This window comes from Pezoporus flaviventris, unplaced genomic scaffold (assembly GCF_033815535.1).
Source record: "Pezoporus flaviventris isolate CSIRO_AGI_PZ_B2104156 unplaced genomic scaffold, CSIRO_AGI_Pfla_v1 ptg000154l, whole genome shotgun sequence".
Classification (NCBI taxonomy): domain Eukaryota; kingdom Metazoa; phylum Chordata; class Aves; order Psittaciformes; family Psittacidae; genus Pezoporus; species Pezoporus flaviventris.
Window position 1 is genome coordinate 872,030 of NW_026892702.1, and position 16,901 is coordinate 888,930.

At 47.1% G+C, this 16,901-nt stretch overlaps 2 protein-coding genes across 2 annotated transcripts in view; one reads left to right on the forward strand and one right to left on the reverse strand.

Moving 5' to 3' along the window:
- The window catches only part of EXD3 (exonuclease 3'-5' domain containing 3), a 288,632-nt gene that overhangs the window by 154,315 nt on the left and 117,416 nt on the right, over positions 1–16,901 (reverse strand). Inside the window, 2 exon segments of the mRNA XM_061479599.1 lie at positions 13,372–13,410; positions 16,107–16,180. Of these exon segments, the coding sequence (XP_061335583.1) occupies positions 13,372–13,410; positions 16,107–16,180 (113 nt within the window).
- The window catches only part of LOC133283116 (ectonucleoside triphosphate diphosphohydrolase 8-like), a 157,825-nt gene continuing 149,257 nt past the window's right edge, over positions 8,334–16,901 (forward strand). The window contains exon 1 of the mRNA XM_061479611.1: positions 8,334–8,338. The gene's annotated coding sequence lies outside the window, so the exon portion shown is untranslated. The remainder of the gene's footprint in view (positions 8,339–16,901) is intronic.

Sequence of the window (16,901 nt, forward strand, 5' to 3'; positions counted from 1 at the left end):
AAAGCAGGCTGAGCCATTTTCCTAAACACAGCATTGGACATCCTTCATACAACCTTCCCCCGACACAGAGAGCCACTGTCTGCTGGCAAGGGCTCCACCTCACAGCACATGACGCTTCCTGCATTTGACTTCAGTGGATCTGGTATGATCATTACCATGTCCAGCTCTGAAGGCCTCAGGACAGGAAAGACATGGAGCTGTTGGAGAGGGTCCATAGGAGAGCCACAGAAATGATCAGATGGATGGAGCACCTCTGCTATGAGGAACAGCTGAGAGAGTTGGGGTTGTTCAGCCTGGAGAAAAGGAAACTCCAGGGAGACCTTACTGTGGCCTTTCAGTACTTAAAAGGGGCTTACAAGAAAGTTGGGGAGAGACTTTTTAGCAGGGCCTGTTGCAATAAGATGAGGGGTGATGGGTTTAAAAGAGGGAGATTAAGGCTTGGTGTGAGGAAGAAATTCTTTACAATGAGGGTGGTGGAACACTGGCACAGGTTGCCCAGAGAGGTGGTGGATGCCCCATCCCTGGAGACATTCCAGGCGAGGCTGGATGCGGTTCTGAGCAACCTGATGTAGTTGAAGATGTCCCTGCTCATTGCAGGGGGTGGACTAAAGAGCTCTGAAGGTCCCTTCAACCCAAACTGTTCTGTGATTCTATGACTACCAGATCTCACTTCAGTGGCTGACCATGACCTGATGTCAACGTTTCTTGGCTGGAGAAGGCACAAGCCTGGACCTAAACTGAGGTCTGATGGAGAAGGTGTGATACTCTGCAACACTGCTCCTAACCGCCCAGGTGAAACGCCAGGCACACAACGTCCCAGATGCTTCAGGACACGGGGGATTTAGTACAGCGGACCCCACAATACACCTGGAAGATGGCAAAGCTCAGCACTGGCACTGAACAACCTCACCCACCCACGTGGGTGCCGCTTAAAAACTGCCCTGAAAAATTCAGCTCTTACTGTCTGATGTGGCAGAGCTGCTGGGCCTGAGAATGGCATTAGTGAGGGGATCCCCTCATCCCTCCGCTCCTCACTGGGGGTGATGGTACCCGTCAGCCACTGCCACCTGTCCTCAGGGTCACAGATGGAGTCCATGGTTGTGTTTAGCAGCGTAGGTGTAGCCTGATCCTTTGGGGACTTTCCCAGTGGGAAGATCAGAACTTCCCTTTTTATTTTAACCCACAATTAACTCATTTTCCTCAACTACATCCTGTAACCACTCCAGGAACGCTGATACACAAAATCAGGGTGCCTTCACCTGCAATACTTGTTCTCCTCTCCACTGCTTGTCCAGGGAATGTCATATGTGTACGTCTTTAATGAGCTACGGAGTCAGGCGAACCCAATTACAATAACCTTTGTCTGGAGAGAGAAATTAACTGCATGCCATCCATGACAACAAAAATATAGCTCCTTAACAAACAGACTAGGGGCACTTTACCCTACTTGCTTTCTAAGATATTTCTTTTTCCTTCCCGTCAGTGTGAAGCCTGTCCTGAGGGTCTGTGTTTCTCCCTGGAATCCCTTTCTCACAATCGCTGCAGAGGCGTCTTCTGAATTCCAACCTAACCCTGGCCCCAGAGCTGTTGAATATTATTCATCCCAGGGATCAGCAAAGGACCAAGGACTTGTTCTGCATACATAAGCCACACAGTTTTGACATGCTTCCAGATTTCTCACACCTCTCGGTCCCACGATGGCAGGCTGGAGATATTTCCTGGGAGCATTCCAGCACTTGGCAAGACTGAAGATGAATGAGGATGGGGAAATTGGCCAAACCCTTTCAGAGCACAAAGTAGTATGTTACTTATCACAGTAGATGCTTTGTCTAAGTCCAATAACACAGTGCATTGAAGACAAACTGGCAACCCTTATCTTCCCAATGTATTCTGAAGTAGCATTTATCTACCCGCCTTTTGTCATTATGTCACACACACACATGAACGAAGTGTCCCTGTGGTAAATGGCAAAGAGTGCTCTCCAGCTTAAGAAAGCGAGGGCTCCCTGCACATGAGGTGACGGGCACTGCTGCTGAGGTTCACTGCGCCTCTCCAGGGGTCTTCAATCATACCACAGGGTCTGTCTGCAGGATCTCCACTCCAGCTACAAATACACAGCCAGGGACCGCAGCGCCAGCCGCGTGGGGACAGAGCCTGACAGCAGTGTGGGGACAAGACCAGGGAACTACAGTGCTGTTCACTATGGGACCCTGGGAGCTGCCCATGTGTGAAGAGGAAGAGCCTGCAAGAATGAAACCACGACACTGAGTCTCCAGTGCTGCTGTGAACTCGACAGGTTACATGTCTGTAGGGATGGACATGGGCTGGAGCCACCACACCACCTTCCCATTTGTTGTGGATAGCTCGAATACTCACCCTAACGAGCTAAACCAGTACAGCAATTAACTCAACCAGGCACTGAATTCCATGTTCCCATACCCAGTGAGAATTCATGGTGAGAATTCATAAGCTCTATATTCCTTTCCAAAGTGCTGTGGGATTCCAGCACACTGACTCCGCAGCAGGGCAGGAGGATTTACTGCTCAGGTCCAGCCTGCGTCAGCTCCCCATGGCCGATGCAGCCTGCAGGAGGAAGGATCTGCAGATGGAAGAAGAGCCTCAGAAACCTCTTTCTTGTTCTCTCCCTGCTTACATGCTCCCTGCTCAGGTCAAGTTCCAAGTTATGAGGCCAAGCAGTAAAGCAGGAATCTCCTATTACTTGGTGCTGGCTCCATATTATTTTAACACCTTTCTACAGGGGTCCTCCTAGACCAGGATGCATCATTACTCTGCCCTCACTGATTCCTGATGCACGTCAATTCCTCTCAAATCTGCATTTTCTTATGGAAATATCTGCATGAAAGACTAGTCATCAAAGAACTCCAGGTTCTCACCTCTATCACTACCTTAATTAAAAGGCCTGTAAGCCCAAAGTGGAATTAAGTAAAAAACCTCCTGTGCTTATTGCCAAAGAACAGAAGCAGCAAGCTAACTTCTTTGCTTTCTTTTTAACCCAGCCTTGAGTTTCACTGCCCTACAAGAAACCTGGAGAGGGGCTTTGGCCAAGGGCCTGTTAGGGACAGGCCAAGGGGAATGGCTTTAACCTGCCCGAGGGGAGACTGAGATGAGCTCTTAGGCAGAAGCTCTTCCCTGGGAGGGTGCTGAGGCGCTGGCACAGGGTGCCCAGAGAAGCTGTGGCTGCCCCATCCCTGGCAGTGCTCAAGGCCAGGTTGGACACAGGGGCTTGGAGCAAGCTGCTCTAGTGGAAGGTGTCCCTGCCCGTGGCAGGGTTTGGAGCTGGAGGGGCTTTAAGGTCCCTTCCAACTCAGCCCAGTCTGGGATTCTACGATTCTATTCATCAGACTTGCTAGGTCTCTGCTGCTGCTTCTCTTCTAGGCAGGTTTCTGCGAGCTCTGACCTGCCATTGGAAGCCCTTCTCCAGGCCATGCTGGAACTTTCCACTGATGCTCACCATGGGCCATGTCATTCATATTCCTGAGCCTCACTGTGCCTTGTGTCCACACCTCACACTCTCCCTGGCTCCACTCTGCTTATGGATCTGTTCCAGCTCAGGTCTGCTTCAGAATGCTGAGGAACTTGGGTTTAGGTTCTTTTCTCCCTAAGTACATGCTAATGTGGCATTCCCAGCAGGGGACATTTTTTCTCCTTAGGAAAGTCTTCAAAGCGAAAAAACAAAAATCCTGACAATGGAAATCCTCGCCCAGGAGCATGAACTCTTCCCATCATTAGTCTACAAAAAATAGATGCCCACAGGAAAAACATGGGTTACCACTTACTTCTCTTTTACCAAGCACAAACCTCACTGGCTCACAGCCAAAGCAAGAATAAAGTATCTTCCCAGGATCTTTACCAAAAGCAAAGCTTGGCAGTAGATTTTTCTCTCCTTTAATCTCTTTTGGTACATTTAAACTCCTGGTGTTTTTTGTTCTGAAGGAGAAATGCTTGAGAGGGTTGACTGAATGAACTCTGCAATTCACACCCTGGCAAATTGGACTGATTTCCTAAATCCATAATTACAACATTCCTCAGAGATATGCATTCTTTCAGCACGAACAAGGGAAGATTAGCTTCCTGTTTCTTCCCACTTACATGACTTCTCCATCAAGAGGCACTTTTTTCATCCTAAACAATCCTCTGTTTATGTGGTTCTCCTCTTGGCAGGGAACTGGTGAACTAATCTTGTCTAAAAGTGTAAGACAGCCAAACTATCAATTGCAAATAGCCCGACTATCTTTGTGCAAGGCAGCTGATTTGCACAGGCCTTTAGAATCCAGTATTTATCCATGGAAGCACTCAGACAGGTACTGATTGATTACAGGGGTTTTAAATAATCTGGGATGATTCTTGAATGACCAGATAGTTTTACTGCTGCCTGGATAAGAACACGAGAGTGGACCTGGGAATATGTGCAAGGCTTAAGACTTCAGTACAACTGGGCAAACGTAGCCCCTTGCATCTGCACATCCCCAAGGATGCAGAAACTATCACAGGGCATGAGTATCATGGTGTCTCATGCCACAGAGCTGCAAACAAGAGTTGTCTCCCACTTGCAAACAGAATATGTGCAGAACCCTGGTTTTTCTCCTCTCCTGCTAACAACAGGAAGCAGGCAAGCTCCATGTCCCATCCTCTTCTTGGCCTTTCCCTGTTTCTGCTGCAGAGGCCGAGGTCAGTGCTCTGGGTAGGACTCCCTGTGTCTTGGAGTAAAAGAAACATGAGGATTTGTTTTTAAGTGAATCTGTCCCAGTTTTTCCTTCGTGATATCCAATCCTATAGCTGATGCAGTTTGGAGTCAGTAACAGGTATCCTGGAAATCATAGAATCATAGAATAGTTAGGGTTGGAAAGGACCTTAAGATCATCCAGTTCCAACCCCCCTGCCATGGGCAGGGACACCTCACACTAAACCATGGCACCCAAGGCTTCGTCCAACCTGGCCTTGAACACTGCCAGGGATGGAGCATTCACAACCTCCCTGGGCAACCCATTCCAGTGCCTCACCACCCTAACAGGAAAGAATTTCCTCCTTAGATCCAATCTAAACTTCCCCTGTTTATGTTTTAACCCGTTACCCCTTGTCCTATCACTACAGTCCCTAACGAAGAGTGCCTCCCCAGCATCCCTATAGGCCCCCTTCAGATACTGGAAGGCTGCTATGAGGTGACTATACTAGACTCCTGATGTAGCTCTTAAGGACCTTGTACATACTCCACGTTCCTATAAGGTTCTGGATGACGTTTCTTCACACATTGCCTCCTACTCCTAAGATGCTTCTCCCATTTGGCCAAATTAAACACACCACCAGGGCACATCAGTGGAGTCTAACAGCTTGCTGATGCTCTTAACTCTTTAATCTAATACTGACCTCTTAACCTGCAGCCATAAGCCAATTAGCCTCTTTTTTATACCATACCAAATCTCTTTCTGATGAAGTTGTGCTGTCGAATGAATGCCTGCTAGTGACAGAAATGTAATTACACTGCTTAGCACTAACCTAGCCCTGCCTGGCTGCACAGGGTTAGGGTCAGAAAGCATCTCTAACACACCAACACCATTTAAAGGAGCTTTTTTCCTCCCCAGTGTGTTCTCTTACAGTTTCCTCTCTTCACTCTCCAGAACTTAATATAGGCACATAAAGGCTATTTGGCCATAGCTTTTAAAACTGAAGTCCTGTGCTTTCACTGCCTCAGTGAAGCAGAATGCAAACACGCAACTCCTGTAAGCTTCTGCTGAATCCCCAGAACTTGGCCCCGTAGATCCCGACTTAGGGGGAGCTGATTTTCCAAAGTTCTTGAGCAAACCCATCTTCCATCAGTTCAGGACAATTTTCTGGCTGACTTTTTAAGATGTTTTTGACAATGTGGTAGGCAGGATGGAAACCAGCAGCAATTCTTCTTGGCTTCTTTGTACCCACTGTAAATTCTACCAGAATTCACTAGTATATTTGTGCTCAACCACAACTCATGTATCTAGACATGGCTGGATTTGTTACAACTACAACTACCATAATTAACATCAGGCACACCAGGTCTTACAGAAAATAATCCTCTCTAAGCCAAGCAGGAGGCACATTTACATTTAACTGTATAGCTCATCCTTGATAGACTCTTCTTTAGATAGTCAGGCATGGAGCACACTGCATGATTGCCTTTTCCCATGTATTTTTCCCCCAACAGCTGGGGGTTTGTTAAATGAGAAGTTCCCATTTCTTTTAGCCCAACAGTGCTAACTTCATTAGTACAGATGCATGTTTTACTGCTCTATCCAGGAGGCAGAACGTAACTGAAGAATTACGTTATGCTTTTCCTGAGCCAGTCACAGATGTGCCTGTTTTCTGCATCAGCCCTATCAGTGAGGCCTTTTGCTTTGCAACTCTGCTCTTATTTCAGCTATCAGTAAATATTTGACACCATTTACAAACTGAACTGCAATATAGAAGGAAATCTATACTTTGCTGCTACTTTTATTGTCCTGTTTTCCATGGTTTAATATTCCCTTAGGTACAATATACTTTTACATCACATTGTGTCTGTATGTTCTTCTCAGAGACCTCCAACAAGAACAGTAAATCTAAAGAAAAAGGCACAGGGCAAAAGCAGCAGCATTGCCAAAACACTCCCACCAGCACTGGGCTGCTGGTCAGTCCCTGAACACAGGACAAAATGCAGGAAGAGGAATGAAAGGAGCAATGGGAGCAATGAGTGGACACTGGGGAAAGAAAAGCTGCCAGTTCTCAACTAATAGAAAGCAACTCCTGCAATCCTGGCTTCACAAGACAGACACCAGATCTGGAACCTGTCACTGGTCCAGGTCTAAATTCCATCTATTTTGCAAAAGGGGGAAAAAAATACCAAATAAAAACTTCTCTTTTTTAAACAGCAGCTGTTCGGAAGCTGCTTAAAGCTGTGGAGAGACAAATGCAATTCTTTTGCAGATACCTTCACAGGCAAACTGTAGGCAAAGAGAGGCTGGGAGCAGCTCTGGCACGTTTATCCACACACCCGTACTCAGAGCTACCTGGCTCCAGTGGGACTGCTCCTCAGCTCAGGCACCCTGTTGCAGCAACACCAGTAGAAACATGAACATTTATTTCAGCTGATGATTCCTTCCTGAGACTTTAAGGGCCAGAAGGAACAAAATCAATCACCCGCTGGTTGTAATTTCCTGCTAAAAAGGAGACCATAAATACTAGCAAGGGACTCGCACAACGCCTGGTTAAACTAGGTTTGGTTTCTACCTTCCAGGAAAACAGCCAGTTGAGATTTGACGTCTGAGTGATGAAATCCATTATATCCCTGACTAAACAGTTCACTCAAACACAGAGAGAGAGATAATTGACATGCAGACTTCTCCCCAAAGACATGTCATTTATTAATCACCTCCTGAATATCATTCCCATTTGCATTGCACACATTGCTTCATTCCCTACAGACACCAAGTTCCTCGCGCTACAGGGATGTGGCTGTACTCAAAACAATCCTGAGGCAATTTAAAGGTTTGCCTAAAGTGGGGAGTCCCTGGGAAGGACGCTCCATGTGGATAGCTGCAAAGTGGCCTATTTAACCTCTTGTCCTTATTACAGACTCCCCAGAGCAGGATTAACTGGCCAGGTGTTCTGGCCACAAACACCATAAACAATAATTGCATTCTGCCCTCTGAATTCCTCTTAAAAATTACCTCCTTGAGCACAACAACTATTGCATTTGATTCCAGAGGTGGTTCCATTTTCACTGAGGTCAAACTGGTCCTGTACAAACAGGATCTTGGGAATTTTGGCAGCCAGAAACTCATTGGTTAAATAAATACGATGACAACAACTCCTTGCTGCAGTGTAAGATAATTTAAACCTATTAAGGACCAGGAATTGTCAAAGCTTTTCCAATGTGTTACACATAAAGGAGGGCATTTTGCTTTTATGCCTTCTGTTTGGGCAGATTTCTGACTATTAGCTGAATATTATCTGTGAAGTAGCATAACAACCCTAGAATGTGAGTGGAGCTGGAGTTGTACACTTGCTATGTGCTACCAGCATCTCCCCCCGCGTCACCCAGCGCAGGAGCTGGCACAGTGCTTGATTTTCATGGTCAGAATCTTAAAATAAGTCCGTTATCTCACTGTCACGGCTGGAGGAGGAGAAGAGATTAACTGCTGCTGCCTCTCCCAGCGCTGAGCGTGCTGAACAGCTGGCTCCAGGGCTCAGCTCCTGCCTTCTCATGCAAGACCAGAGCAGAGAGCTCCAAAACAGGGGCCTGAAGAAGAGCAAGAGCCACTTCTCCAGGTGTTGTACCCCAGGACCCTTCTCTCTGTGCGCAGGCAGGGTGTTTCCAACCATCACCTGGCAGAGGGCTGCTCACGAGGAGGCCCAAACCCAGCTACCATCTTTTCAAGCAACAGCCCTTTTTCTCAGCAATTGTGGGACGAGTTAAGATTTCCGCATTTGAGGAATAAAGGGTTTTCCCGTGCAAACACCAGCACAGAAGGTTTGATTTAGCAACAGAAGGCCTTTTGGCTCAAGGTCAGTAAAAGTGGAAGCACCACTTCACCACCTCGCTGTCTCAGGCATGTTGCAAAGCAGCTGATTAGGACACTGACAGTCCTAAATCAACTCATTGGTTTTAACCCTCCCAACACTGATTCTAGTGATTGCCCCAAGGGAAGCTGTGCACCATTACCCTGTTCAGCTCCACAGGAAAAGGAATTCCACAGCAGGAAGTCCAAATAAAGACATGGACCAAAGTGCCCTGAGGTAACATTTTAAACTGTTCTGGCTAGCTCTGCTTCAGTCAAACTATTCCCTGCAAAAATACCCTGGATGTTAAAATCATTGAACAAGTGTTTGCCTTCTGGGCTGTAACTGTTCAGAAATACCCATAATATTCTGTTATTCCCCCTATACAACTACTCCAACCTTTCTTCACCAAGCTGAGACTGTCTCCTGTGTGTGGCATCAGGACCTCAGAGCTTCGCAGGCACTGCTCTCCTCGCATGGACGGGCACAGTGCCCACGGGGAATGGACCAGACCTCTGGCACTAACCACGCAACCATGGAATGGTTTGGGTTGAAGAGACCTTAAAGCTCCTCCAGCTCCAACCCCTGCCATGGGCAGGGACACCTTCCACTAGAGCAGCTTGCTCCAAGCCCCTTTGTCCAACCTGGCCTTCATCAACCAATAACCTTAATCAACCAAGCTGAGCCTAAAAGGGCACAACTGCAAGATCACCTCCAAAACACCAGTGAGAACACTGCACATTAAACGCAGTACAGCAAAGTATACCAAGCCCTCCTATTCCCAAGCCCTCTGTTAAACCGGAATCACCAAAACACACGTGTATGGTGCTGAGCTGTCCTCAGGCACCACGGAATCATAGAACTGTTGGTGTTGGAAAGGAGCAGCTGCCACCCGAGAAGGAAGTGCTCCTTGGAAGGTCCCACGTCACATTGCCAACCTCATGCAAGTATCTCAGATACTATCCAATACCTAAAGCACTGGCAGAGGTGACATTTGCAGTCAGAGTTGCTTTCCTACTGTGCTCATCCAAGACGTTACTGTTCTGTGTGATCACTTTCTGAGCACTTGGCAGATGATTGAAAAATGCCTTCCATGCTTCTCAGTCTCAAAGTGATTCTGTCCCGCAGAATCAGGGAACATTCCAGGGAAACATCAGCATTCAATGAGCCCCTCCTGCTGCTGGCCAAGTGCTCTCTGCAGTCGCTGGCAGGACAACCCTTCCTGAATGCATCTGACCAGAGCCATGTATCTCCTGCTCTGTGCGTGCTCTACCCAGTTCACTCATCTCTATGCACCTGATTGAAGCTAGGAACAACATGAAGCATGCCAAGATGGAAGCAGAAGGGCACACAGCACAGCAGACAATTGGCTCATGCTTTGCCTCTTTTTTTCCTGCCTATCTACCATCAATACCCTCCACACCTTCCCCTCTGCTTGTGAAGACAGGCACTGTCCTGCGGGTTTCCAGGCAGCTTGGGAGCAGTTAGGCAAGCTAATGAACAGCAGTGCAGCTGGCACTGGGCAAGAGGAGCGCCCTTCCCTTCCCTCTCCCCTCCAGGCATCTCTGCTTGGAGCAGAGGATACAAAGGGGAGCTCTCCCCCAGGCTCAGCAGGCTGCCAACAGGCACTTGTGATGAGGGCAGTTTCCCCAGGGTATGAAGACATTCAGGTGCCTTTGCTTCCCCTCCTGCCTCCTCTGCAGCCACAGCCCGGACAGCGCAGCAGCAGCACAGGCAGTGGCAAAGGGGCAAAACCAGTTTGCTACAGGGCTGGAAACAGGTTCTGTTGGCCCCACAATTAACTATTGAGCTTTGCCTCTTGTAGGAGCACTCAGGATCACACCTTTGATTCCTCCCACAGGCAGGAAGGGGAAAATTCTGTACTTGTACTGCTCAGGGTGAGCAAAAAGAAATCCCAACCCAGGAATGTCTATTGGCAGCCACATGGAACGTGCCATGGCCAGCACCACTGAACATGGCGGGACACCACGTTCACCAGGGCTGTGGCATCTATATCACTGAAGTCTTTTGTGACAGCTGCAGCACAAATGAAGAAAAATGGGCTTTAAACCCATGAAGGTTTTCAACCCCTTTGGACATTTTAGATATGAGGCAGAAGCTCTTCCCTGTGAGGGTGCTGAGGCACTGGCACAGGGTGCCCAGAGAAGCTGTGGCTGCCCCATCCCTGGCAGTGTTCAAGGCCAGGTTGGACACAGGGGCTTGGAGCAAGCTGCTCTAGTGGAAGGTGTCCCTGCCCAGCAGGGGTTGGAGCTGGAGGAGCTTTGGGGTCCCTCCCAACACAAACCAGGCTGGGATTCTGGGATCGAAACTGAAAAAACTATCCACAAATTCTGACTGGGAGTCTGCCATTGTGGAGTCTTTGGGGAGTTTTGGTTTCCTGCATCCCATCTTCTGCCTCCTACCCCGCACAACGTCTTTAATACTGCATCTCCAGGCAGAACTCAGCAGACACAAACTGTCTGTGAGCCTGAACTAAACATTCAAATGGACACACAACTCCCTCCAGCTCCATAAGGAGTCTAATGGATTTGTTTTGTCAAAACATGTCAGGTCATTGATGAAGCTCTGCGTGGGAAGTTAAACCTTTCCCTCGCGTAAACCCACAGCTTTCAAGCACAATAAAGTCCTGGGCAAACTTAGTTTTTGTCCTGAAAACCAGAACTTGCTCAGAGGCTCCTGCTTTGTATCTTGTCCTTTGTTTGGTGCAGCAGAAGCCAACCTGCACATGAGATTACTTCAGTTTCCTCCAGATGCACAGGTAGAGATTCCAATCACTTTGAAGTGATGCCAAAGACAGTAATTTCTGATAGCACTGAGAGGCAGGACTGATAAGAGGCAAGTTTCAGCACCCCTCGTGTGATAATTACATAGTTGTAAAAAATAGATTAGTTGGCAGTACACAGAAAATACAAAGTTTGGAATAGTTCGGGAAAGCAAAGAGAAGCTTCTGTCAGAGACCAGCATGGAGCTGAGCTCTTTGTGGCTCTCTAGGGGGCTCTCACAGCAAGCACCAAACAAGCGTTTTTCAGAGAGCATCTATTCCTAAGCCTCCTGTCTCCACAAGTGACTGACATGATCTGCAGCCATGTACCTGAAACTGGGAGGGTGCTCCTATCATCCACCATCAAACCCTTCACTGCAGACACTGAAGTACATCCAGAAGTTGTGAGGAAGATACTGGCTACAGTTTTATGGCTAATCTCATCTCAAGTCTTGATCCTGCAAGGGACCAGATCCTATAATAACCTTTAAACTTGTGAGGGTAAAAAGGAAAAGGAAACCTGGAAAGTTCTTTCAGTGGACAAGATCACCTAGATCAAGAGGCGAGACTTTTCGCACAAAGCCTGACCTCTCACATGGGTATGATAAACTACACACAGTGTAGTTTATCATCACAGTGGCATATTCACCACTGAAAACACACAGCAGGTTTAACATGCCATGCTGCTGGGCATTGGATCAATGGTCTCTGTCTTAAAAAACACATCCTCACACCTTTTGAACTGTTCTTTTTGCTTCTGACCCATAAAAGAGAGAAGAAATATCTCATGAGGACAGGCTGAGAGAGCTGGGCTGGGTCAGCCTGGAGAAGAGAAGGCTCCTGAAGGGGAGACCTGAGAGCAGCTCCAGTGCCTGAAAGGGCTGCAGGAAAGCTGGAGAGGGGCTTGGGACAAGGGCCTGCAGGGACAGGCCAAGGGGAATGGCTTTAAGCTGCCAGAGGGGAGACTGAGATGAGCTCTTAGGCAGAAGCTCTTCCCTGGGAGGGTGCTGAGGCACTGGCACAGGGTGCCCAGAGAAGCTGTGGCTGCCCCATCCCTGGCAGTGTTCAAGGCCAGGTTGGACACAGGGGCTTGGAGCAAGCTGCTCTAGTGGAAGGGGTCCCTGCCAGTGGCAGGGCTTGGAGCTGGAGGGGCTTTAAGGTCCCTTTAACACAAACTGGTCTCTGATTGTACAGTGATTTTGTGTTTACAATTCAGTCATTTGGTGTGCACAGACAATGCCAAGATCTCAAGTGCATGAGATTGTCAGTCATCAGCCTGGCTTGCTACCACTCTAAGGTCTACACTGACCATTTCAATGGTTTTTCAAAGGCAGATTCCAGTCAATGGTGAGAAATCCTTACTGGCTGCAGAATTCCAAGTGAGAGAAGTTACAGAAAAGGAGCAAACACTCCCCATGAGGTTGCAATTCCATAGGGATATCATGAACACATAAATCATCACTAATGCCCTGTTACCCTGTAATTTCTTCACATTTCATTATCACTGAAATATTTTGCAGTATCAGGCCAAACCATGGCTGTCTGAACTCTCCTGTTTATACACCAAGAAAAAATAATACACTGCTACCCTTCTTCCTGTGTTAGTAAAATTACTTGTGTCCTACAGCACAAGAGGTAGAAGTCACAGCATCCTACAGTCACCCAATAAAGCTGCCACAAGTGATCAGAGTGGGGCATGCAAAGGGAATCTAAGATTTGTCCTAATTTACTCACACTCCTTGTTAACAGCCTGAAGTGAACTCTCTTTTCCCCTTTCCTTGTAAGTAACGTAACTACCAGTGTTCACTTACAAATAAGTGCAGGCAAGTAAAGGAATGTACTTGATAATCTTATCTAAACGCTCCAGCAAAATTAGAGTATCAGGAATTAAAACATCAGTGTTCTTCCTTGCCCTCCCCTGCATGTACGAGTCTGCTGTATGCAATAGTAAAATTGTAACAGCAGGACTACAATAACCAGAGCTGGATATTCTGAGCATCTTAAAATCACACCTCCAAGAAAACAACCTTGAGGACATGGAGCGGGAAATCCCTACTCACCTGGACGTGGTCTGTCCAGTTCTCCTGAGTCATGGTTTTCTGAAAAGACAAAATTATTTCAGAGCTGTCTTCGAAACAAAAGAAGAATGCTGCATAAAGCAAGCTGAAATTTCACACACATCTTCCACACTGCCATCAACTGTGCTTGAGGAATGTGTTCTGGAGCACACGGGAAATCTCTGCTTCTCAGATGTCACCAGCCGGGGCATGGCACAAAACCAGCTTAGATGAAGTAATCCAGACAATTGCTACACTACAGCACATGGACAAACCCCCTCATCCGCAACCCAAGGACACAGGCAGTGGCAGGACTTCCCTCTGCAGTAGCCTGAAATCTCATTATCACCTGGAGCTGGGCTCATTTCCAGGACACCGACCACCTTAACAACCCCCTGCAAAGCACAGCGGTGTTTCTGAGTGCCTCAAGGCTCACATGGTGCCCTTGGAATGACAGAGACAGCACTGAGCGAAGCTGAAACAGGCCACGGTCTGGGGGAACATGTGGATCACTGCTGCTGCCTTTACCTTGGATTTGCAGTATGTCCATGGACTGCTCAACTCAACAGCTGCCCCAGCAGAGCTGTCCCCACAGGCTCCAGTAATGGCAGTGATCTCAGGGATCACCTGCAAGGCTGAGCCTTCAGAATACTTTTCTCAACAGCCCAGTCATGAAAAATCCACTGGAATCATGAGGTCTGAGAAAGGAACCCCATAAGCTAAAATCCCCATTCCAGTGCAGCTCAGAGCCAACCTTCAGGAGAAACCAGGATGGGACCTTCTCTCCACTCTGCCAAGAACATGGGCTGCATGAGACTGACTGGCCAGCCAGACCTGAGCCTCCCCCCCACTTCTGGCAGTGGTAACAAGGATCAGTAGTGCCACTTCATGGAAAGGTACAAGAGCAAACAGGGAGTAAAGGCCTCAAAGTAAACATCTTTGAGATATACAAGCATGTAATTTAAATACTAGTGATATAAAGGAGGCATTTAACCAGCTGAGAATGGTAAACAGAGAACACCAAAGAGCTCTCAGAAGAAGGGACCGTATCCAGAAACAGCTGCCAAATGTACCTTAATGGAAGCAACCAGCCAGCTTGGATACTTGAAATCAAGCAAATACTCCAAAACAAAGGAAGTGGAAGGCCAAAGAGAGCAGAACACCAGATCAAGAATCCAGTCCACTCTGCTAAACAAATACACCTGGATAAATGCTCTTTGCTCTTTTACTGCAGATGACCAAGCTCTCTAGAATGATGTAATCCAACATTAAGGCTTTGAGATGCAGGATGCTGGAAGGCTCAATCCTCCCCAGCTCTTCTGTCAGGGATCTGACAGGCAGCAAAGGCAGATCAGAGCCTTCACTGATGGATCAGGAGGTCTTGGAAGCAGAACTGGCTGTGTCAGAATGGTGTCATCAGGTCACCACCACTCAAACCCATCTTCACCTTCAAAGAACTGGGGGGTGGGTATCAGAAAAAACACATGGGTCTGCCTTCCTCTGGACATCAAATGAATCCTCTTTGGGCACAAGAACAGGCACTTTTGGAGGAGGTTTCTCATTTCCTGAAAACTGGCTCTCTGAAGATCAGATCAGTTGTTCTGTAGGAACATCTGAACAACCTGTTGGGCTCTGTTAAAACTGTTAAAAAAGCTTCTTGTATCTACACCTGCAGGTGAAGCACCACCTCATGTTTGGCCAATACAGCTTGATAATGCAAAATTCAAGAAATGGAAACATTTTGCTATGATATTTGCTCTCTTGTGGTCCTTGTCCTTCGCAGTCCTATTGCTACACCTGGATACAACATGTGCAAGCTGTTTTTTTTCCAGAAGAGGCAGAACAAAACCTTACTCTCAGCTGGTACAACCTGCTTCCAGGCACAGGATAAGGATGAATGCCAGATTCTCAAGAGAAGCATCAAAACTGCCTTGCTAACAAGAAGAGAAATGTGCTCCCCAGCACAGTGTGCCCAAGAGCATCCAAAGGGCAGTGACTTGGCTCAGTACACTCCTGAGAGGGGAGGAGAAACCATAGTGAAGTAATTCTGCAGAGAGTCAGCCTCCGAGCTGCCTCCTGGAAACCTGCTCCTCAGAAGGAACTAAAGGCATCTTCTTATTTCTACAAGCCCCCAGTGCCAGGACAAGTACCAGCACATCTGGAAAGAGAATTTGGAGGCTGGACAACAGGAGTGGAAAGCACCACCATTTTGCTCAGCAGTAACATGGCTGTCAGCACAAAAGAGCTTCTGTGGCAAGTTTGGGCCATACCTATCACAGCCAAGCCACAAGTACCAAAGCAAAGTGCCTACGAAGAACCCAGCAATGTGAACTGCCTAAACCCTAGTGTTAAAAAACCCAACACACAACCCCCCAAAACCTCTCTAGCCAGTACGCTCCTGCTTATTTGAGACAGCTGAGAGAAAATACGTCTCTGGAGAGATATCCTGACCTACCTAGATGGGTCTCAGAACACTGCTGAGGATGCCGAGGCAAACTAGCACCCAAGTCTGAGCAGTCCTGACACCCAGTCATTAGAATATGAATGGACACGCAAACTATTCACTCAGAATAAACAGGCCCAATGGCAGATCCATTGCATTTCTGTACAATAATCATCACAATGAAAACTTGCTCGTATACTATCAATACATTCCAATCAGATCAATTATGTTATTAGAAATGCAAAAGAAACAAAAAGCCTCATTCACAGCCACGGCACACAATGGGGAAACGTACCTCAACGAATCTCTTGTAAAAGAGGTATTTCAGAGTTCTCAAGTGCCGCTGATTTACGACATTAGGGCAGAGAGCTGGAAGAAGGAGAAAGACATTTAAGTACACAACACAGCTGAAATTCCTTGAAGTTTAACTGTCTAGACATGCCATTTTTCCTTCCCCAGTTTCAAACTCAGTATGTAGAAGGCAGGATGCCATCACGCTTGGAACAATGATGGACAGACACACACACTGTCAGCTTAGCTAAAGAAACTGTTATTTACACTCTCACCCATGATTAGCAATGCTAATCCTTGGTTCTGATATCTCTGGTTCTACCACCTTGCAATGATAAGATGCACTTGCTGGTTCAATACACTTCCCAATGACTTCACACCTTTAATTAGGTGGTATCCTCATAAAGGCACCACCTCCAGTCTCTAGAGGCTGTGTTCTTCTGATTTAATTGGAACCTGTGCTGTTAACTCATTGAAGCATTCTTGAGCATGTTCCTCAGGATGTAAACTTGTGGCTAAAGTTTATCTGATAAAATACATATCCATGAGAGAGACTCCATCTCCATACATGGAGGGAGGTCACTATTGTTTTGCTGAGCTAGCAAGCAACAGTTGTTGTTAGTATTTTTATTACTGTCATCTTCATTAGCTAGGCCTCATTATAACTGCAAAAAACAAGGTCTTCACATAGCTCCTTGTTTTGAAATCCAGCACAAAGAGAGATAACGCAGAAGATAAAATACATTAACCAGGATTAGCATACATATCTGTCAGTTCTTGCTGGATGCTGGTATGCATG